General features: G+C 40.8%; 1 protein-coding gene across 9 annotated transcripts in view; it reads right to left on the minus strand.

The window, feature by feature from the left end:
• The window catches only part of hspg2 (heparan sulfate proteoglycan 2), a 272,884-nt gene that overhangs the window by 9,380 nt on the left and 238,527 nt on the right, over window positions 1-24,977 (minus strand). For 6 of the 9 annotated variants that reach the window (XM_060937478.1, XM_060937483.1, XM_060937480.1 and 3 more), the window contains 5 exons: window positions 23,992-24,114; window positions 15,727-15,783; window positions 10,370-10,445; window positions 10,193-10,271; window positions 2,577-2,657 (listed from right to left, as the gene is read on the minus strand). In XM_060937478.1, coding sequence (XP_060793461.1) covers window positions 2,577-2,657; window positions 10,193-10,271; window positions 10,370-10,445; window positions 15,727-15,783; window positions 23,992-24,114 — 416 coding nt within the window. The remainder of the gene's footprint in view (window positions 1-2,576; window positions 2,658-10,192; window positions 10,272-10,369; window positions 10,446-15,726; window positions 15,784-23,991; window positions 24,115-24,977) is intronic. The other 3 variants (XM_060937484.1, XM_060937482.1, XM_060937479.1) reach the window with 2 other exon arrangements.

Here is a 24,977-nt window from a genome sequence, read left to right on the forward strand (position 1 = left end):
GAAAATTGTTACTGGATGCATCTGGCCTACACCAAATGGAGTTTCTGCCAGTCCTCTCAGGCACAGCACCTCCAGCTCTCCGTAGGGAACAACACACAAACAAGCTGGTCAGTAAGGCCCAAAAGGATAAGACACATTTGCTCCACAATATAGTAGAAGGATCGCAACACCTGGATCAACAGCACCTATGCTCATGCCACCCTCCTTGACACACCTTTCAACACCCTACAAGCACAGACAGGCACCTGGCAACAGACTGCACACCCTGCCCAATTCAGTGTCATCCTGAATACGGCACTACCCCCAAGTGGCAGCCTCCCAAGGTAGGAGTGGGTCACCTTGATCCGGATACGAACCGGGGTCGGCTGCCCCAATGCCAACATGCACCGATGGGGTCTGTGCCCATCTGCAGCCTGCTCCTGCGGGTCACCTGAGCAGACCATAGAGCACATCCTCAGCGAATGCCCCACCCTTGGCCCGTACGCGGATGTCGACCTCACGATCCCCAAGCAGTCCACAGTGAACTGGCTGCAGCACCTTTCTTATACAGTGGTGCTTGAAAGTTTGTGAACCCTTTAGAATTTTCTATATTTCTGCATAAATATGACCCAAAACATCATCAGATTTTCAACACAAGTCCTAAAAGTAGATAAACAAAATGTTAGAAACAAAATGAGCCCAGTTAAACAAAATGAGACAAAAATATTATACTTGGTCATTTATTTATTGAGGAAAATGATCCAATATTACATATCTGTGAGTGGCAAAAGTATGTGAACCTTTGCTTTCAGTATCTGGTGTGACCCCCTTGTGCAGCAATAACTGCAACTAAACGTTTCTGGTAACTGTTGATCAGTCCTGCACACCGGCTTGGAGGAATTTTAGCCCATTCCTCCGTACAGAACAGCTTCAACTCTGGGATGTTGGTGGGTTTCCTCACATGAACTGCTCGCTTCAGGTCCTTCCACAACATTTTGATTGGATTAAGGTCAGGACTTTGACTTGGCCATTACAAAACATTAACTTTATTCTTCATTAACCGTTCTTTGGTAGAACGACTTGTGTGCTTAGGGTCGTTGTCTTGCTGCATGACCCACCTTCTCTTGAAATTCAGTTCATGGACAGATGTCCTGACATTTTCCTTTAGAATTCACTGGTATAATTCAGGATTCATTGTTCCATCAACAATAGCAAGCTGTTCTGGCCCAGATGCAGCAAAACAGGCCCAAACCATGATACTACCACCACCATGTTTCACAGATGGGATAAGGTTCTTACACTGGAATGCAGTGTTTTCCTTTCTCCAAACATAACACTTCTCATTTAAATCAAAAAGTTCTATTTTGGTCTCATGCATCCACAAAACATTTTTCCAATTGCCTTCTGGCTTGTCCACGTGATCTTTAGCAAACTGCAGACAAGCTGCAATGTTCTTTTTGGAGAGCAGTGGCTTTCTCCTTGCAACCCTGCCATGCACACCATTGTTGTTCAGTGTTCTCCTGATGGTGGACTCATGAACATTAACATTAGCCAATGTGAGAGAGGCCTTCAGTTGCTGAGAAGTTACCCTGGGGTCCTTTGTGATCTCACCGACTATTACACGCCTTGCTCTTGGAGTCATCTTTGTTGGTCGACCACTCCTGGGGAGGGTAACAATGGTCTTGAATTTCCTCCATTTGTACACAATCTGTCTGACTGTGGATTGGTGGAGTCCAAACTCTTTAGAGATGGTTTTGTAACCTTTCCCAGCCTGATGAGCATCAACAACGCTTTTTCTGAGGTTCTCAGAAATCTCCTTTGTTCGTGCCATGATACACTTCCACAAACATGTGTTGTGAAGATCAGACTTTGATAGATCCCTGTTCTTTAAATAAAACAGGGTGCCCACTCACACCTGATTGTCATCCCATTGATTGAAAACACCTGACTCTAATTTCATCTTCAAATTAACTGCTAATCCTAGAGGTTCACATCCTTTTGCCACTCACAGATATGTAATATTAGATCATTTTCCTCAAAAAATAAATGACCAAGTATAATATTTTTGTCTCATTTGTTTAACTGGGTTCTCTTTATCTACTTTTAGGACTTGGGTGAAAATCTGAGGATGTTTTAGGTCATATTTATACAGAAATATAGAAAATTCTAAAGGGTTCACAAGCTTTCAAGCACCACTGTATCTAATACAGCTGTCTTCTCATACGCAAGAAGAATGTGGCTTAGTGCTGTTTACAGTATTTTTTTATGTTGAAACATTTCATTTCATTATTTTTAAGCCATTTTTGATCGACAGTATTTCTTTACATGTGCCCAAGACGTTTGCACAGGACTGCACATCCCAGAAAATTAGCTGTTATCATAGAAACAATAACACATTCAAACTTTTGAATGAATGCATTGATATAACCTTGGGATTTGACGCCGTCAGAGCTGCTGTGTTCTAACATCTGATGAACATGAGATATTTTTGAAAAAATGCTTTTTATAGTTTTTGCAAAGATCAAATTCAGGTCCAAATGCATAACCTGCAATTTCATTCATTATGGCATCTGAAGTAAGCAGCTGGAGGAACGTACTTGTTTGTGCGTCTGCTTACGGAGAGCTGACGCCTTGTTGTGAGCAAATGACTTGTGCAGGCTCAGGACTTGTGCAGGCTCCTGAACAGGACATCCGTGACAAGTTAGTGGAGCAATATAGCATGCAGTGCGTTCAAGCATTCACACACACACACACACACACACACACACACACACACACACACACACACACACACACACACACTCAGTAAGCTCAAACATGTCGTCTACATGATTATAAATGTCATAAATGCAGAAGTTAGAGTGAATGAGAAAAGCTAACAGCACAGAGTGTCACATGCTGTTAAAATACAGGTGCAGGTTATAAAAAGCCAATAAAAGACATAGATTAAATATCACAAGAGGTCAGTTTGGGACAGATACAGGGATGAGAATGGGACATTTAAAAAAACTCTGAAATGTCTGCCAAGGGCAGACATAACGCACGCAAAGTGTACATGGGGGGGGGGGGGGGGGTTTCAAAGGGGGGGTGCGCCTTATATATATATATATATATATATATATATATATATATGAATGTTTTCAAATTCAATGATGGTTTAAAACATTTATAAACTTTAAGATAAATATATATTGTGAGCGATAATGGAGGTAACCGTAACGATATATTAGATTCCTCCTGACTCTATCTTTGACAATTTAAGTAAAACGTACCTTTGTGCTTTTTTGTTTTGATGTGCTCCTGGATGTTTCTAGCTCCTCTGTTTCCATAACTGATCATATCCGAGCACAGAATACACAGAACCTTTCCCGGCACGTCCACTTTTCGGATATGTTCCGTCAGGCACGTCGTCACAGTTTGTGTCCCTTTCTGCACGGTAACGCTACTATCGAGCCATGCCCATCGGAAACAGTTCTTTATCCCGTTTGATTTATCGATTTCCCTGGCAGAGCCCTGGTGGGGGCCCAGGGGGCGGGAGCTAATGATTTTTGGCTTTTTTTTTTTACCCCAAAACCATTAATTTTATCAGCAAAAAGTTGCAATTTATTTGGAAATAAATTCCCCTTCTTGGTGGACTACCAGGTGAAAATGATTAATATGGGACAAGAGACTTTTTTTAATCAATTCACATTTGATGATTTCAAAAAAAAAAAAAATCAATGCACCTTTTAATATAAACGAGCTCTACAGTATTATATTTCTGCATTTTAGCTATTCATGTCTTTGAATACTCTAATCCTTTAAAATGAAGCGCAAACCAGAAAAAAGTTCGATCATATAATTCTCTTAAGCTTTCTTCTGATGTTATCATGGTAGCAGGAGGTTTTGCATATTAAGCAGGCAACATTCAACAGCACTTATCACTTCCCTTTCAACTGTTGTGTGTACTAACGAGGTTTTATCTGGACAGGATGTTGTGTAATGTAATACAGATACCATATGGTCAATCTGAAGATCAAGATGGTGATTCTGAATTAAAGAACAGGCATGTACAATTCAGGCATGAAAACGGGTCGGGGGTGAGAAAAGTGCGCGAGTGGTGACGTGGCCTCTGGTGGTGTTTTATTTTGTTTGGGGGGTCCTCCCTCAGAATAAATATTATAGCCTCCTTACTAAGTATACTGTATTGACATTTGCACAAGGACATACAGTACAAATACATGTAGTTATAGTGAAATTATGCCCTGGAAAAAAATGCGAATAATAGAACGAAGAAAGTGGAGAACACACAAGGAATAGTGATCATTTTTTCCTTTTATTTGCCTGGACCACCAGTGTCTCCATGGCCCGCTTTCGCCGAGTTGCCACATGTTTCAACCTTGCCCGCTTCTCTCCTTCAGCAGTCGGTTTCTTGGCCTGCTGAGCACTGCAAGTTGCTTGAGAGCCATACTTGCTCTGCTGCTTTTCCTCCTTGTTCACCCTCTGCTGGTGTTTGTATGTGGCTACTGCAGAGTTAATGTTCTGTCCACTTCCCCAAACTTCACGTCCTCCCTTCTAAAGAGCTGTATAGCTGTCTTCCCCCTGGACATCAGCGTGCACTTGACCGTCTGTATTGCGTTAAATGTTTCCACATTCATGTTGCCACTCCTTTGATCAATTACATCATTCATCAGACTAAATGAGGACTTGACTCTAGGTCCATGAAAGATGGAGAGGCAACGCTTAACCAGTGCACCCAGGGAGGGGTACTTGTCTGGTCTGTCGAAGACATGACCCCACCACTCCACGATGCTCTCTCCCTCCTTGAAGCTGGGGATGGTCAGGTCAACACTGAACCGCACAAGTTCCCTCTGGATATCCTGGTCTGCTGGCAAGAGATGCCCCAGCATACCACTCAGCCTGCCAAGATATGGATGTATCTGCAGCTTTCAGTTCTTTTTAAATCAAGGCTGAATACTTTCTTCTTTGCTGCTGTCTTTTATTAAATCAAATTTGAGACTTTTAATTTGATTTCTTTCAGCACTACAAAATGGTGTCTCCACTATACAGTGCCCTATATAGTGAGTAGCGAGCAATTTCGGACACAGGGATTGTCAAAAGACGCGCGCGCCCACTTTCGAATGCTGACGTAATCAAGCCAGAAGTTTTGTTTGTTTTGATAGCGATCAGGAAAGTTTGAAAAAAGTAGGAAATTCAGTCCGATGACTCAATCCAGCTTCCAGCTTCTGGTGGTCTGGTCTGCACTCTGACTGATGTGTGCACGCTCTGGCCAGCAGGAGAAGAGGCGCAAAATGATGCTGCTTGCCCTTCGCAGCGAGATGTACTCGTCGCTATGGCGTCAATATCAAAGCAGGAGAAGGAGGCGCAAACCGGCACGAGCTGTCTATGGGTGCGAAGCGACCTCCTTGCCCTTTGGGTCAATATCAATTGTCAATTGGCATTACATATTGGATTTTTTTTTTTTAAATCAAAAACTAAGTTCATCTCGGCCTAAAAAATTTGGGCAGACGCTCCCGCGTGGCACATGCCAGCAATTCCCCCTATGAAATGAGCAATAAGTAGGAGAGTTATACACGGTATCATACCTAAAATTTTATCAGAAATATAGATATGATACTATGATTCTCCTCAACATGCTACATTAGATAAGCTAGCCCCATTTATAAAAGATACACACTTGTATATGACGTGTATTTGATATATATGATGTATATTCATACATTGTTACTTTACGGAAATCTTCAATAAGTTTGGTCTTTTCATGACAGCCTGTTGTAGACCTAAATATAATGCACATGAACTGACACTCCTCACCTCAACATGTCCTTTACAATCATTTAAGCCACCATGGGCAATGCTGAAATCACTGCTGCAAACAGTACATCACGCGAAAAAGGTCATTATTGTTGACCCTCATTAGACAGGGAGATTCTTTTGTGTAATCTGAGCTGAAGTGGGTTTTGTATTTTGGTATTTTGGGGCGCGCGCTCTCTCTCTCTGCCATGCCGATCCTATAGGCTGCACTGACTCAACTGAAAACGTCAGTCCTCAAGAAAAGGGATAAAAGCCCGCCCACACTGAAAGCTGATTGGCTTATTTTGCTGAGTAACCCAATCAGGATGCTCTTTGTCTAGCATGCGCTACATGAACAGGCACACGCGCAGTCTCTCTCTCGCGCTCCGTCATATGCGCACATTCTAAGATGCGCGAGGTAGACAATGTTGCGCGTGCACGCTCTTGCTCGCTTGCTCTAGATTCCGGGAGATATTCTCCAATTTTCGGGCATCAGGGAGCCGCTATCAATATGCGGGAGACTCCCGGAACTTCTGGGACACTTGGGATGTCTGCGTTATAAGGTGACCACAGATCGTTAACCATACACACACACCCCGACCCCCCAAAAATTTCTCAATGGATTTACACGTTTCGCAAAAATGACATTTTCAGTGGGAAAAACTCAGAATTCCGCAGATCCGCGGAATTCTCATCCCTGCAGATAATTAGCCCAGTCTGCCAATTTTCTGCATTATACAGCTCCAGGATGAATAGCTGGTCAGTCATCCTTTACACCAGTGTTTCTCAACCACCATCTAGTGGGCCGTGAATTTTTTTCCAAGTTGAAGCTAAATTTTTTACTCGTAGTTGGGTACAATTGCTGGGTTGCATCCGACGTCACATCTGCCTCATTAATCTATGGTCACACTACAGCTCACGGTGCTTTGCGATGGGTTATCGATGAAAATGAGGCGTTTTGATGGCGATATACACGTGAGCTAAAAGTTGTGGTCACACAATAGGTGAACACTTGACTGTCGTGACTTTACGCGTTTGAGTCTGGCACAACTCGAGCAACCACGCACTCTCACCGAGTGCGTCGTTCGCACTCTTGGGACCCAGTCATTATGGGAAACACGTGAGACTGATTTGAGCGCAATACTCATGCACGGATACAGAAGCTGTTTTCACAAAGGCTTTGCAAAGTATCATCATCATCACTGTCACGTTTGTTTCTAGCAGTGTTTATAACGCTGTTTAAACCTAGTGAAATACTCTTGCCATTTTGCCAAAATGCCAAGTAAAATGTAAACATGCTACAAACAAAATTCCCTGATATTCCATGGCTTGGCTCAAAATATGATCAAATCCCCTGACTTTCCATGTCGGGAAGAGACTTTTTAAAATTCTATGATATTCCAGAAATTCCATGACCCATGGGAACCCTGTTATTGGTAAATTGTTTGCCTGAGCATTTATTTACAAAAAAAGTGGTGTTCGCAGAAATCCGGGTACTTCAGGAAAAACGCTCGTGCCCTACCAGAGTTTATGTAAATTTACACTTTAGGACACTCACGCACATGAACCTCGACTGACTGGCTTCAAATCATATATCTAGTGATGTCCTGCAAATTTATATCAGAATTATTTACACTGTCAGGTTTAAACCGTTGACTTAATTCAATTACAAAGTAATCCAAAACACCTCAGACACCTTGTGCTCAACAGTTGCTCTTTTGTGGTTTAGCTGTCATTTTGTTGTTTTCAGGTCCGGTAAGCTTTACCTTTTATGGAGTTTTATGGGCGTGACTAAACGTAAAATCAGCTGTGCATTGAATGTAATTGCAACGTTCAGCATACTGCGAGTGCTAAGAAAATCGCAGAAAATTTGATCAAAAATCTGGTTGCAAAGAAAAAACAAACATTTATAAACAACTTTACTAAAAGACTGATAAAAGAGGATAATTGCATGTGGATTCTTTTGTAATTAGTTCAGGTATTTATATTATGAGAGATAAAAATCATTTAACAACTTGTAAGCCTGCCTTATATCCTGCATACATACATATCCTCGTGCATCTCAAAATACTGGAATAGCACAAAAAAGTTCATCTCATCTCATTATCTCTAGCCGCTTTATCCTTCTACAGGGTCGCAGGCAAGCTGGAGCCTATCCCAGCTGACTACGGGCGAAAGGCGGGGTACACCCTGGACAAGTCGCCAGGTCATCACAGGGCTGACACATAGACACAGACAACCATTCACACTCACACCTACGGTCAATTTAGAGTCACCAGTTAACCTAACCTGCATGTCTTTGGACTGTGGGGGAAACCGGAGCACCCGGAGGAAACCCACGCGGACACGGGGAGAACATGCAAACTCCGCACAGAAAGGCCCTCGCCGGCTCCGGGGCTCGAACCCAGGACCTTCTTGCTGTGAGGCGACAGCGCTAACCACTACACCACCGTGCCGCCCCAAAAAAGTTCATTTCTTTTCATAATTTAATTCAAAAAGGTAAACTTTCATATATTCTATAATCATGACATGTAAAGTGAAATATTTCAATCCTTTTTTGTTTTAATTTTGATGATTATGGCTTATAGCTCATGAAAATCAGAAATCCAGTATCTCAAATTATCGGAATATTTCATTCCGAGTTTGAGTAAAACAGTATAAATACTATGCATCTCTTGATCTCTTGATCAGTACACACAACCACAATCATGAGGAAGACTGCTGACTTGACACTTGTCCAGAAGACAATCAATCATCGACACCCTCCACAGAAGGTCATTGCTGAAAAAGCTGGCTGGAAAAGGTGCACAAGCAACAGGAATGACTGCAGCCTTGAGACAGTTGTCAAGAAAAGTCGATTCAAGAACTTTGGAAAGTTTCACAAGGAGTGGACTGAGGTGGGTGTCAGTGTATCAAGAGCCACCACGCACAAACGTCTTCAGGAAAGGGGCTACAACTGTCACATTCCCCATATCAAGCCACTCCTGAACCAAAGACAACATCAGAAGCATCTTACCTGGGCTAACAAGAGAAAGAACTGGACTATTGGCTCAGTGGTCCAAAGTTCTCTTTTCAGATGAAAGTAAATTTTGCATTTCATTTGGAAATCACGGTTCTAGAGTTTGGAGGGAGAGTGGGGAGGCACAGAATCCAAGGGGTTTGAAGTCCAGTGTGAAGTTTCCGCGATCTGTGATGATTTGGGGTGCCATGTCACCTGCTGGTGTTGGTCCACTGTGTTTTATCAAGTCCAAAGTCAACGCAGCTGTCTCCCAGGAGATTTTAGAGCACTTCATGCTTCCATCTGTTGACAAGCTTTATGGAGATGCCAATTTCCTTTTCCATCAGAACTTAGCACCTACCCACAGTGCCAAAACTACTACCAAATGATTTTCTGACCATGATATTACTGTGCTTGATTGGCCAGCCAACTCGCCTGACCTGAACCCCATGGAAAATCTCTGGGGTATTGACAAGAGGAAGATGAGAAACACCCGACCCAAAAATACAGACAAGCTGAAGGCCACTATCAAAGCAACCTGGGCTTCAGTAACACCTCAGCAGTGCCACAGGCTGATCACCTCCACGCCACGCCACACTGATGCAGTAATTTGTGGTAAAGGAGCCCCAACCAAATATTAAGTGTATAAATGAACACACTTTTCAGAAATTGGACATTTCTGTATTGTAAATCTTTCTTTGATTGTTCTTAGGAAATATTTAATAATTTGAGATACTGCACTTCTGATTATCATGCGCTATAAGCCATAATCACAATTTAAAAAAAAAGCCTTGAAATATTTCACTTTACATGCAACAAATATAGAATATATAAAAGTTTACCTTTTTGAATTTAATTGTTACAAAAACGGGCGGCACGGTGGTGTAGTGGTTAGCGCTGTCGCCTCACAGCAAGAAGGTCCGGGTTCGAGCCCCGTGGCCGGCGAGGGCCTTTCTGTGCGGAGTTTGCATGTTCTCCCCGTGTCCGCGTGGGTTTCCTCCGGGTGCTCCGGTTTCCCCCACAGTCCAAAGACATGCAGGTTAGGTTAACTGGTGACTCTAAATTGACCGTAGGTGTGAATGTGAGTGTGAATGGTTGTCTGTGTCTATGTGTCAGCCCTGTGATGACCTGGCGACTTGTCCAGGGTGTACCCCGCCTTTCGCCCGTAGTCAGCTGGGATAGGCTCCAGCTTGCCTGTGACCCTGTAGAACAGGATAAAGCGGCTAGAGATAATGAGATGAGATGAATGTTACAAAAACTTTTTCATGATATTCGAATATTCTGAAATGCACTACTATGCATATATATATATTTTATTTTTGTGGTTCAGGGAGCTGGATGAGAGTTCATGTTTCGCTATGAACCGTGTGTTTATCATGTTGACTGCATGTGTACAGTTTACAGATATGTTTGAGAACCTACCACCCCCTGCCACAGAACAAGGCCATCCGCAGAGACCGTGTTTATCTCCAGCTCGATGGTCTCAGGTGACTCAGGAGTGCTGAAATTTTAATACAAAAAAATTAATACAAATTTGAGATTGAAACAAAATCATTTTCGCTGTAACTCTGATTACAGAAACTACTATGAGCTCCTGACCTGCGCGGGAACATGGATTTGGAAAGGCTGAGGTAGCCGTCATCATGGAAATATGCAGCGTATTGTTGTGGGGAATCTGCAAGAGAAGCACAAGGTTTAGATTTCACACAGCGCACCAGGACACCAGGTGATGCTTCTGCTGCACTGCCACCCTGTGGAGGTCTATGGAACGACACAAAGATCAGTTATTGAACAGAAATGGTAAAGCATGGAGAAAAAGAAAATAAGATGAAGACTTTTTTATTTCTCTGAATGTGTAATATCAGCTTATAAATAAATACCACTGATGGATGTGTGATTAATTTATGTGCACTTCTTAGGTCGTTCCTTGGACCTCTCCCTGTGTGAGGTAAACAAGCTCATATGAATTAATCAACAAATAAATAATATTGATTCTAGCTTAAAAAAGATCTGAGTGACTTTGACAAGGGCCAAATTGTGATGGCTGGGTCTGAGCATCGAACAAAATGGCACATCTTGTGGGGTGTTCCCAGTATGCAGTGGTTAGTACCTTCCAAAAGTGGTCCAAGGAAGGATAACCAGTGAACTGGCAACAGGGTCATGGGTGTCGAAGGCTCATTGATTCGCATGGGGGATATGGTCCAATCTCACAGAAAAGCTACTGTAGCAAAAAACTGCTGAAAAAGTTAAAGCTGGCTAAAACAGAAAGGTGGGATTGGACCATATGGGCTAACCTTCATGCCCCAGGTGAATCAATGAGCCTTTGACACCCATGACCTTGTCCCTGGTTCACCGGTTATCCTTCCTTCCTTAGACCACTTTTGATAGGTACTAACCCCTGCATACCGGGAACACCCCACAAGATGTGCCATTTTGGAGATGTTCAGATCCAGTCATCTCGCCATCACAATTTGGCCCTTGTCAAAGTCACTCGGATCCTTACACTTGCCCATTTTTCCTGCTTCTAACACATCAACTTCAAGAACTAACTGTTCTCTTGCTGCCTAATATACCCCACCCTTTGACAGGTACCACTGTAATGAGATAATCAATGCAATTCACTTCACCTATCAGTGGTTTTAATGTTAGGGCTGATCGGTGTAAGTGATAACAGATCCTAACTTGTTTCACAGGCTTTCTACAACAAACGAACGAACTCGTCATGATTTAATTCATAAAAATTGTGATCATAAATAAAACACTGCAGTACATGTGGTTATTGGGGAAACGATCAACTCAAGGATGGTCACAGTAACTCCATTTCATGTCAGGCCACATCACATCATGCTGTCGTTGATCATTTTCCTACAACCCCAATTCCAAAAAAGTTGGGACGCTGTGTAAAGCATGAATAAAAACAGAATGAGATAATCTACAAATCATGGAAACTCTATATTTCTTTGAAAATAGTACAAAGACAACATATCAAATGTTGAAACTGAGAAATGTTATTGTTTTTTGAAAAAATATATGCTCATTTTGAATTTGATATCAGCAACAAGTTTCAAAAAAGTTGGGACAGGGGCAACAAAAGACTGAAAAAGTTGCATAATGGTAAAAATAATAATAATTTAGTTAATTGGCAACAAGTCAGTAAGATGATTGGGTATAAAAAGAGCATCCCAGAGAGGCGGAGTCTCTCAGAAGTAAAGATGGGGTGGGGTTCACCGCTCTGTGAAAGACTGCATGGGCAAACAGCGCAACAATTTAAGAATAACGTTCCTCAATGTTAAACCACAAAGAATTTGTGGATCACATCATCTATGGTCCATGATATCATTAAAAGGTTCAGAGAATCTGGAGAAATCTCTGTATGCAAGAGACAAGGCTGAAAACTGACACTGGATGCCTGTGATCTTCAGGCCCTCAGGAGACACTGCATTAAAAGCAGACACGTGTCTGTAGTGGAAATCACTGTATGGGCTCAGGAACACTTCAGAAAACCATCGTCTATGAAAACACTTCATTACTGCATCCACAAATGCAAGTTAAAACCAGATATAAACAATATCCTGAAACACCGCCCCCTTCTCTGGGCCCCAGCTCTTTTATGATGGACTGAGGCGAAGTGGAAAACTGCCCCGAGGTCTGATGAATCAAAAGTAGAAATTCTTTTTAGAACTCATGGACACCACGTCCTCCAGGCTAAAGAGGAGAGGGACCATCCGGCTTGTTATCAGCGCACAGTTCAAAAGCAGCATCTCTGATGGTATGAGGGGTGCATTAGTGCACATGACATGGGTAGCTTGTATATCTGGGAAGGCATCATTAACGCTGAATGATATAAACACGTTTCAGAGCAATATGCTGCCATCCAGACTAAATCTTTTTCAGGGAAGGCCTTCCTTCTTTCAGCAAGATAACGACAAACTGCTTTCTGCACATATTACAACTGCATGGCTCTGTAATAAAAGAGTCTGGGTGCTAAACTGGCCTGCTGCAGCCCAGACCTGTCTCCCAGTTAAAACATTTGGTGCATTATGAAGTGCAAAATACAACAAAGGAGACCCCGAACTGTTGAGCAGCTGAAATTGTATATCGGCAAAGAATGGGACAACATTTCTCTTTCAGATCTACAGCAATTGGTCTCCTCAGTTCCCAAACGTTTACAGTGTTGTTAAAAGTAGAGGTGATGCAACACAGTGGTAAACATGCCCCTGTCACAACTTTTCTGAAATGTGTTGCTGACAACAAATTCAAAATGAGCATATATTTTTCAAAAAACAAAAAAAATTTCTCAGTTTCAACACTTGATATGTTGTCTTTGTACTATTTTCAATGAACTATAGGGTTTTCATGATTTGCAAATTATCGTATTCTGTTTTTATTTACAGTTTATACAGCGTCCCAACATTTTTGGAATTGGGGTTGTATAACAGGACACCACCAAGTGTTTTATTCCTTACATAATGTCCTTACAGGACATAAATTATACACTGCAACAGCATGTAGTGGGTTTTTTTTTTTTTCCGTTAAGTCTAAGCGATGCAGCATACAAGGAATGACCCACTTATTGTGTGTGATTTGCTCATTTGGTTTCGTTATTTGTTAAATCGCTCACTTTGATTTGAACTGGAATGTGTTAAGATGTGTGTGTGTGTGTGTGTGTGTGTGTGTGTGTGTGTGTGTGTGTGTGTGTGTGTGTGTGTTGTTAGCAAGTCAGATTTCTGTCCATATGAGTGAATAAATGTTGATTCTGATTAATGAACAAACAATCAAATTTGCACAAGAGAGAAAAACACAGTTAGGATGACACGTATGACAGGAAACAGAATGATGGTGATGGTCACAAGAGCAGGCATTTCTCACAAACACATTCTCCTGATACTCAACACGTCGATGTTCAAGTATAAGCAGTCGAATGCTTATCAAATGCCCTGTATGCTTTTTTTTCCCCACTTTCAGGCCTTCGAGTCATCTGTTTTTTTGTCTTTTATTTAGTGGTTGATGTTTAGTACTGTCGTTAGTAACGGATCATGTGGATGACCGTATGAAGGAATAGGAAGAAAAAAAAAAAGTTGTACTGTTAATGACTGGAATGAGACACAAAATGGGGAATCCTACAATCCTACCAAACCTGAGATGCTCAATCACGACTATATTTGAAATAAGCTGCAAAATATAATAATAATAAGTAAAAAAGCAGTCAGGAATGTTAAACACTGAATGCATGGAATTCTCCTTGCTGAACTGTACCATGGGAACGCTTTACATTAAGGATCCCTTAACTATTATTATGTACATTATTTAACATACAGGCCACTTTTTCCATGGAATGAAAACATGGATTCTATTCCCTTCTAGTGGGTTTATTGATAGCATGCAATATTGTTATCATATCGCTTATCCTCCATGTATTATGCCACTTTCCCCAATGGAGAATGAGCGTGCAATATTGTTATAATATTGCACGTTGTCAAGACAACACAACGTCACACGTCAGAGCTCATGTGAAGATCCAATGACAAAACTTTTCTGTTGCACATGCGCACAATCATTTCTTTGTCCGCCAGGAAAGACAGAAGATAAGGCTAATCCAGTGTTAAGATTAAGTCCTAAATAAATAAACTGAAACCAAAGACGCGCTAAACACCCGAAAGGCTACCAAAACTTCATTACATATTCTTGATACATATTTACAAGAGAAAAACATACCAATGGGCATCGAAAAACTGGAAAAGAGACATGACCGATGTAAAGCTTCTGTGCTAGTGAGGGACTGTGACAGTTTGTAAATAAATGCTAGTTGTTTGCTAGATGTTTGAAGTGAACACTTAAATGTTTGAAGCTCTTGATTTGTATCTGCATGATGTGATGCACTGTGCTGCTGTTAAGTTATCAGCCGATTAGAGAACTGCACAAAACAGACAGCAGGTAGATGTATGGTGTTCCTAATAAAGTGGCTGGCGAGTATATATTCAAAAATAGAGACGCACTTTATTTCAGGGATCCGTTCACACGCCTCCAAATACACAAAGCAGCTACATCACCAGTGCTCAACACTTCCTAGCAGTGTCTGAGAGAAAGTCAAACAGCTGTCGCATCTTTTTGGGAAAATGTGGGTTAACAGGAGTGTCACGGTCGCTGGACGTTTCTCTGAGACCGCGAAAAAATGAAGACGTGTTAGCTGATTGGGAGACCTGTTCAGTTATGCATGTGGACACCGAAAATGATGTGCATCTGGGGCGCTTTTTTTTTTTGTGATAAAAGTTTGGTTTTATTGTAATGGAAGCGTATTGCTACCACACCAGAAAAATAAATAAATAAATAAATAAATCACTACCATGTAATAACGTGAAAAGTTTGTTTTGACAAGATTTTTTTCCTGTTATAACAATATATTTTCACGTTAGTACGTGACATGTTTCACGTCATAACGAGAGCATTCAAAAATTTTAACGCTATAACGTGATAACTAACCTCGTTTGAATAAACTGGGTAATATCATGTCACGATTTAATCAAGTTCAGGTTCATGGTTGGGCTGAGAGATGGCAGGATTCTGTCGTCGAGGTGGATGACTTTGTAATAAGTTTGCGCGCTCTAAGAAGGATTTTAAAATACAACGGGCTGTACAGAAGCCGCTGGACCTGCTCATTTCTCATTGATCTCTCATTGGAGGAGCACAGACGGCTCCGTGGTTAATCCAGCGGTTCGATGTTTTAACAATATAAATTATCGCGTTATAACGTGAAAAGGTTTCACGTACGAACGTGAAAATATATTGTTAGAAACTTTTCACGTTATTACGTGATGCTGATTTTTTTCCCCCCCTGGTGTGGCAGCAATACAGTACGCTTCTGTATTATATTGGGATGGGATTGGCAGTTTTGGGGTGTTAGAGGAGAGAGTTCTTCTGGTTAGTGTCGGCTCAGGCAGACAGGACGGATACTGTACCGTTCACCCTGCTGCCCTCCAAATTCCATGGCGCCTCGGGGACGATGGCCTCCTGCCCTGTGTGTGTAGGATAGATACAGCCACGAGAGCGCATGAGTGAGACACATGGTTAGGCGTTAGCATTGCAGTTAGGAGCCTTTACCTCCATGAGCTCTGTGTCTTGTTTCAGTTCAGTGAGAAGTTTATATTTACAGCTGCGGTCAGAAGTTTACATACAGTGACATGAATGTCATCTTGGATATGAATGTCATGACAATATTTGGGCTCTTAGTAATTTCTCTGAACTGTTCTTTTTCTCTGGCAGAATGTACAGCATACACCTTTAATTAAAAAAAAACACTAGAATTTGGTGCACAAGTTTTAATTTTCTTTGGGTTTTCTGAAATCAACACAGGGTCAAAATTATACATACAGCACACCTAATATTTGGGTAAAATGTCTCTTTGCAAGATTCACCTTGACCAAACATTTTTGCTTACCATGAACAAGCTTCTGGCAGAATTCTGGTTGGATATTTCACAACTGTTCATGGTAGAATTGATAGAGTTCAATTAAATTTGTTTTTTCTTGGTACGGACTTGACTTATAAACACTGACCATATATTTTCAATAGGGCTGAAGTCAGAACTTGTTTTAAGCTTAATGTTAGCCTGCTGCATCCTCCATAACCAGCTCTGATGCGTGTTTGGGTTCATTGTCCTGTTGTAACTCCCAAGTCCCAAGTCATGTTCAAGTTTCTGATGGTTTATGTTGAAGAATTCTAAGGTCGTCCTCCTCCTTCATTATTCCATCCACTTTGTGCAATGAACCAGTTCCACTGGCAGCAAAACAGCCCCAGAGCATGATGGTCCTACCACCAGAGGTGGGTAGTAACGCGCTACATTTACTCCATTACATTTACTTGAGTAACTTTTTGGATGAATTGTACTTGTAAGAGTAGTTTTAATGCAGCATACTTTTTACTTTTACTTGAGTATATTTGTGAAGAAGAAGCGGGACTTTTACTCCGTTACATTGGGCTATATTCTGCTCATTACTCGCTACTTTATTTTTATTGATCCGTGCGATGCGTGGTCTGTTTGTTTGTTTTGTCGAGACTTCCAGCAGAGGCTCTGTCACATGATCGCATCTCAACGATCAAATGTAGCAGCCAGAGCCATAGTGGGAGGAGCTATGGTTTAACTCCGTTTCACCAATCAAACAGAGCCAAGCCGCCGCGCGCGCCCGCACACAAAATTCCCGCGGCAAGAGCAGTCCAGGTGGAAAAGAGCATGGAAGCAGAAGAAAAATGGCAGAGACAGGGGCCAGCGTTTCTCATCAAGCCGAAGAGGCACACCCCTGGCCACACATACAAACCATGTTCACTCTCCAAACAACAAAAAATAATAGTTATGTTATGCGGTGTCACATGTGTCTCCCCAAACCAGTGGACGTTACAGCTTATAAAAACTCAACGCCGAATTTGAGGAAACACATTGCGGTAAGTAGGCTGTGTGCATTTGGCTGTCTTCGTAGGCAGACGTTAGCCCTGTTGTAACATCATAAATAACTGTAAAATACATTGTTTTGTGGAAATGTATTGACGCACTGCGGCCTCAGACGGCAAGATAACACACACACACACACACACACCAGAGAACCAAGAAATAAAACTACAAAAAATCTTCCTAACAATCACTTTTTATTGATGTGAAACCAAAAAATGCTCATGAAAATAAGGTTGCTCGCCTAACGTCAGCTCCTCAACAGCGTTACAGTTGTACAAGGCTCTGGTCAAAAACTGGGAATGGAAGACTGGTGAAAACTTACTAAATAACAAAACGCGTAACGTATCGTTTGTGAAATCTCCATTTTTCAAGCTACTGTATTTGTTGTGGATTAGAGGGATTTGTGAGGACTTTAGGTGTTTTTTTCTGTGAGATTTGTTTTATTATTTGTCTCCAAGTCAGACCTGGGCATTTTACGGCCCGCGGGCCGCATCCGGCCCTTTGGTTCATTCTGACCGGCCCGTGTAAGGTTAATTAGAAATTACAAAATAAACATATTTTCTAATTTTACCTCATGCATGGACTGAATGTGCATTGCTTTTATTTTGAAGTTGTGTTCAACAAAAACGCAATGCGCGCGACATGAAATCCCACGAAACCTAATCCCGCGATAACTACTTTCGTCCAGACCAACCACAAACTTGTACGTCATCCTTCAAACGGTCCAGCCAATCACATCGTGTGACGTCACCAGCAGGCGCCGGAGCCGATCTCCGGCGAAAAGCACCAAATGAGGTGATTAAACTACAAATGTGGGCATCATTATTATAATATGATGTATCTTGCTTGATATTTGGAGTAGAAAGACAATATTGTGATGTCTTTATTGTGTTTTGGGGTGAATGTGACTGGAAAAAAAAAATGGTACAAACGTTCACATTTTGTTAACCATTGTTTTGGGAAATTTGATTGAATAAATGACATTTTTTGTAAGGCAACCTCGTTTTTTCCCCACTCTTACCAGTCTTAGCAGCTTGTAAAAACAATGTTATTTATTGCTTTATATAAAGAAATACAATTAATATTATGCAGAATTTAGTTCAGCCTTTTGGTCCGGCCCTCCACAAAATTTTCTGTTTCTCATGTGGCCCCATGGAAAAAATAATTGCCCACCCCTGCTCCAAGTGCTTGTTCACAAAAGGAAGGGCATTAGCTTGTTAGCTTGACCGCTTGCTAGCAATCCCCACCACCACCCAGCCAAGCTGGGCACTGGCAGCTAGTTAGCAACCTTTTTGCTTGTTACTTCCACTTGCTAACTCCTCTGCGAGATGGAGCCAGTAAACAACTTTTTGGGAGATGAAAGGATTAACATCGTTGATCGCATCTTACAGGATTATTTCCAGTCTTTTTCGTACGAGGAGATATTACGTGTGATGTTCAGCTGCTGTTAAAGCTGAACAGTCACTTCACGGAGTGAACATGCACACACACACACACACACACACACACACACACACACACACACACACACACACAGTGTTATGGTTTATGTGCAGACTGCCTTTTTCTTTGTAACCTCTACCCATTGTTTTGTTATTATGTTACTTTGTAAAGATTTAATCAATATTTAATTAATTAATAATTAAATAATAATTAATTAATTATTGTTTTCACCTGTTCACGGCTAAAAGGTCACAGCTTCACAGTGCAAAATTGAGAGCCAGCTGCTGTTAAAGCTGAACAGTCACTTCATGGAGTGAACATGCGCGCATGCGTGCGCACACACACACACACACACACACAGTGTTATGGTTTATGTGCAGACTGCCTTGAGCTTCTTGTCGTTATTGTTAATACACAGAACTACACACACACACACAGTTTATATGTGTGAAATATATATGAAATCTCTGCCTGTTATGACGTCCTGATCAATAAACAAAAGTTACTCAGCAGTTACTCAGTACTTGAGTAGTTTTTTCACTTAGTACTTTTTACTCTTACTCAAGTAATTAATTGGACGACTACTTTTTTACTTTTACTTGAGTAATATTATTCTAAAGTAACAATACTCTTACTTGAGTACAATTTTTGACTACTCTACCCACCTCTGCCTACCACCATCACCAGCAGCTGGTACAGTGTTCCTCTGTACATGGTGGTCATTGTGGCCAAACAACTCAATCTTTGTCTCATCTGACCATACAGCTTTCCTCCAGAGGGCTTTTTCTTTGTCCGTGTGGTCAGCTTGAAACTCTAGTTCAGCTTGAAGGTGTCAATTTTGGAGCAGGGGGTTATTTCTTGGATAGCCGCCTCTTCGTCCATGGTGATCTGAACTGTAGACAGTGATCCATCAGCTTCCAGTTCATGGCAGGGCTGTGCCATGGTGGTTCCCAGGTTGTTCCTGACCATCCAAACCAATTTCCTTTCAGCTAAGGATAACAATTTGGGTTTTCTTGAAGCAAAGTGGCTTGGCAAAGTGACTACACCTCACAATAACTTGCATACAAATGTTTGAACTGATCTTGGAATTTGCAGTTGTTTAGAAATGGCTCCAAGAGACATTCTGGAGTCGTGTATATCAGCAATCTTCTTTCTCAGATCTGCACTGAGCTCCTTGGACTTTCCCATTTTACTGTGTGTTGGTTAATCCAATGACTACTGTAAACAAACCCTTTTTATGAAGGCACAGAGAAGCTACCAGCTGTAGTCAATCATGATCGCTAACAGGAAGTTAAGAGACCTCGGCCATGGCAAGATAAGAGACATTTTGGAAGTTTCAGCACCTCTGAATGAATAATCTAAGTGAGTGTATGTATATTTTTGACCCTATATGTATATTTTTGACCCTGTGTTGATTTCAGAAAACCCAAAGAAAATTAAAACTTGTGCACCAAATTCTAGTGGTTTTTAAATTAAAGATGTCTGCTGTACATTCTGCCAGAGAAAAAGAACAGTTCAGAGAAATTACTGAAAGCCCAAATACTGACCACAACTGTACATAGATGTCAACTTAAAGGTTCATCATCAACCAGCTGACTAGTTTCAATAATCTCTTAGATGTGAGCGTCACACTGGACTATGTGTCTATTAGTTTTATCAATAGCAGGCTTTCTAGGTGACAAGATCTTCTGAATACGAATGACAAAGTGAAAGAAAAGGATTTTAGTCATTCTGGTTTGTTTTAAAACACCAGCAGTAGCATGTCTAGGTAATGGGCTATACAGTACCAGTCAATAGTCTGGACACACCTTTTAATTCAATGTTTTTTCCTTATTTTTCTCTTAAAGTAATGACGGATGTTGTTTCTCTTTACTTAGTTGAGCGGTTCTTGGCGTAATATGTATGGATTACTACAGTTGTGGATGGAATAGGGCTATTTTATTATTTGTATTTTTATTAGTTACTATTTACCGTTCGATCTTAAACTCGTTACGGAGGCAAGAAACTCGTCCACTAATTAACTTTTGACAAGGCACACCTGTTAATTGAAAAGCGTTCCAGGTGACAACCTCATGAAGCTGGTTAAGATAATGCCAATAGTGTACAAAGTGGAATCAAAGTAAACACCGGCTATGGTGAATGAAACTTCTTTTGTTTCTTTAACACTCCCCCCCCACACACACACATAATTCCAGATATGTTCCAGATATTATTTCATAGTTTTGATCTTCAATATTGTTCTACAATGTAGAAAATAGAGCGGCGGCTACAATTATCGACACCTTAACGATCTTTTGGCCGTTGCAAAAGTAGAAAAGACTTTCAATGCGTAAATTGTGCATGAATAATTACTCAGACTTATACTGGAAAAAAAAAAAGAGTAGATTCCCCGATTACTTGGCGTATCAGATCACGTGCCACTGTTCCACAATTATTGATGCCTTTGTCCACAATTATTGACACCGTTCCACAATTATCGACATCCAGATGATTATTTATAAAAATAATAATCATTTTTTTCGCGGTCCGGTTTCCATCAAATCCTGCGCTCTGGTTGGCTGGCAAGCGGGTCCGTATCCTACGGTACGGACCCCAGTTATGGACCTCTGGCGACTCAGTCGTTCACAACAACAACAACAAACATAGTAGCATTTTTTGTCAACATTTAGCTTTTTTTTAATAAGATTTATTTATAAGATTATCAAAAATCTTATAAATTTTTGCCAGCATTTCTCAGGAGAATAGCGTTAATTTTACAGCATGGATAGCGATAACGACAGTGTTCACAGCAAAAGCGAGTTTTACTACCCTGAGGAAGAAGAAATAAAAGAAAACATTTCAGGAGAAAGCTAAAAAACCTGTAACTGTTGCTAACACCGAGCAAAAACATGGCTGAATCCTGAATGACTCCTATTTGTATAAATAGGGGACTACATAGGCGGCAAAATGTAGTTTTTTTCCTGCCATGGAAGTGCACTTGTATACCGAGGAGGAAGCAATTTGCATTACAGCCATGAATGAGAATTCAAAATGGCGGCTCGGCTCGGTTTTCCCTTTCGGGCGCTCTCGTTTTCTGTTCGAATTTGGTAAAGAAAAAAAATATATATTATTTACCAGCTTAAGGTCGGTCCGTATGGTGAAATACCGTGACCTCGGCCTTGAATACTGACCTCGGTCACGGTATTTCACCATACGGACCTCCCAGCTGGTAAATAACATATATGTATGTGGTATTAAGTTAGCAAGACAGTTTTTATTTCAAATTTCTTTTACACAGACTTATATTTAGTACAAACTATCTTTTCTATAAATATATGGATGTCGGTGCTTACGTAAATGAGGAAGTAATTCGAATGTTTGTAAACAAATGAACTGATGTTTAACCTGTCAGAAAATCTTTTTGTTCCACTTTCTAAGTATTTTCATAGATCACATTTTGTTAATCATTCATTGTTGTTTGTATTAATTTCTAGTTTTGTCGTTTACCAATAAATGTCGACAGGTAATTGACATTGTAACCGCATGAAAATCCAGGTCAAAGGTCACGTCATTCCTCGAACCAAAATATAAAATGTCTACCGATATTGTAATATGTGGTAGATATTTACAACAAACTGCAAAAAAAAAAAAATTCTTAATGGAATAGAAAAATCTGAATATTTAAAGCATGTAATTTTTTATATGCTAAGAATTTAATTCTGGTGTAATTCTATTTATTGCAATCGGATTCCAAATACTCTATAAAGCATTCCATTCTGTTATGAATCAGAAAAAAAATTATTATAAATCACAGCACTTTTATTTTTTTAAAAGTACTTCATCTACTTCAACCAAGATGGATCCATAACAGCTGTAAATGTCGCTTAATTCCACAGCGTGTCGATAATGGTGGACACCGGTGAAAGTGATCACTATTACCGACACCTCACGTGACTTCTCAAACGCAGGTTTAGATACAAAACGGCGACTGTCAAATGAAAGAGTAAGAAACAAAGTAGGTTTTGACAAAGAGATCATGAAATATCGGTGAATTTGATCAGTAAAACATGTCCATGATCTTGTCATCAAACGACAAGATCAAAGGGCGAGACAGGGTCTTCCGGTTGATTAATTAACCAATAATAACTGTTGTAACCGAAACTCACCTTTGTAAAATTGTTTTTATTGGTAAATCTGAAAAGGTGTCGATAATTAGGCCAAACAAAATAATATATGTGTTTCCGGTTACCCGACCGACCCTGTAAAAACACTGCGACCCTTCAACTGTTTATGACCATGATAAACAAACTATTTCTCGCGCCGACCCTACCTGCTTGGCAGCCACCTGGCGAATCAAACGAGAACCGCTAGGGCGTCATATAAACACTCTGTATTTGCCGAAAGACACGAGGCCCGTCAGGAGTAAATTGACAACCAACACGCACCTCCCTCTACCCCAGCCCTTTCAAACCAGCACGGGCACGGCCTGGTAGGACGGTGCCTCGGCCAATCATTCGCCACCGTGCAAGCGCTGCTCAGCGACTTAAGTTTTGATTTGATCCATGGCTCCAGCCCACTTTTAAACGTTTATAACTCGGACACCGAAGGTCGCAGCAAAGCCAAATTTCATAGGCATTTCTAGACAGGCGTCATCGTTAGATGCAATCGAATACATAGCTGAACAACGCTGCGTATTCTTGCTAGTGTTACAATGATGATTATCTTAGATTTTTAAGTAGAAAAACTGGCCACCCTTGTGTTCATGCCTCGAAGGGTCGGATGTAAATGACTGCTTGCACATGTGCAGTATATTTCATCGATTCTTCCGGGTGCCTATAAAATGGAGGTTCGCCTCGGAACAAAAAGCGACACAGTGGACAGAAATGTTTGCTTGTCAAATCAGCCTATTGCAATGCAAAAGATATTCACAACAATTAAAAATATTTCCAAATGAAGAACTATAGAGTAACTACAACATTGTTTCCTACAACAAATCACACAGTTCTGACATTCTGGGATCAGTTGCAAACGTTTAACGAGTATTTTGCAAAAAAAAGTTTTCAAAGGAAACATCTCACTTTTTCCTACCTACCCTAGAAAATTTGTCGTAAACTTTTGGGATAAACAATTTTTTTTTCCCTACCTACCTACCCTATTTTGAAAACCCAGGAAACAGGAAACATATATTTTGTTTGGCCTTATGGATTTTCGATAACTGTAGCCGCCGTCGCTCTAGTCAAAATACAGAAACACTTATGACTAAGTAGAGGTGCACAAACTTTTGACTGGTACTGTATATACACAGTATATACAAAGATGTTGGTACTGAATGACAGAACAGAGAGACAGAACTCACCTTGCGTGCAGAAGACACCTGTGTAACCTACAGCACAGACACAGTGACCGTCCACACAGCTGCCTCCATTGTGACACTGAGACGAGTCCAGACAGGTGTCCTTCACCACCTCACAGCGGTCTCCTGCAGGCATAACACACACACAATCCTGAAGTTAGCACTCAAATGTGCTCCTGGTTTTATTTTGCTTATATACAATAAAGCTAAACATCCACTACAAAAATTTATTTTATCTGTAATATACAGTTATTTATACAATTGGTTATGTAGATGTAAAACTAGTACCAGAAAAACACAAAGGTTTTTTCGGTACCTAGATTTCAGTCTTTATTTTAAGGTTTGTTTTTTTTTGGCCCGGAAATGAGTTCTACCCCATACGAAACCCTCAGTTCTGCATCTTTTCTTTAAAAGTAGACTGCCCTTCAGATTTTTCAAGTGTAGGTCATAAAAAGAATTTTCCCTACACTTAATTATTTTGTTTAGTGGACTGAACAAAATAGGTTTATATAAAATAGTTTAGGACTGAAAGCTAATGAATTCAAATCACAGACTTCCAATTTTATTAGTTTTGTTTTTTTCAATAGAAAAATTAATGAATTTAAGGCCACATGGCCTGAAATTCTACACTATTTTTTCCTGCTTCACCATGACGCAATACAAGATACCAGAGGTGGGGACTTGAGACTTGGGGACTTGGACTCGAGTCGACTCGAGTCACTGTTTTCATGACTTGTGACTTGACTTGACAAAACATGAAAATACTTGAGACTTGACTCGGACTTGGAAGTTTAAGACTCGGGACTTGACTTGACACACGATGACTTGAATGACTTGAGTGTTATTTCCATCGTGTTTTTATTGTGAAAATAAAATGCAATATGCACATACTTCAGTAATTTTGATTGCACTGCCGTTGCGTTGTCACCGCCCTGTCCATCAGGCACGCTCTCTGCGCGGGCTATATACCACGCCCCATGCCACGATGT

This window comes from Neoarius graeffei, chromosome 13, assembly GCF_027579695.1.
Source record: "Neoarius graeffei isolate fNeoGra1 chromosome 13, fNeoGra1.pri, whole genome shotgun sequence".
Taxonomy (NCBI): domain Eukaryota; kingdom Metazoa; phylum Chordata; class Actinopteri; order Siluriformes; family Ariidae; genus Neoarius; species Neoarius graeffei.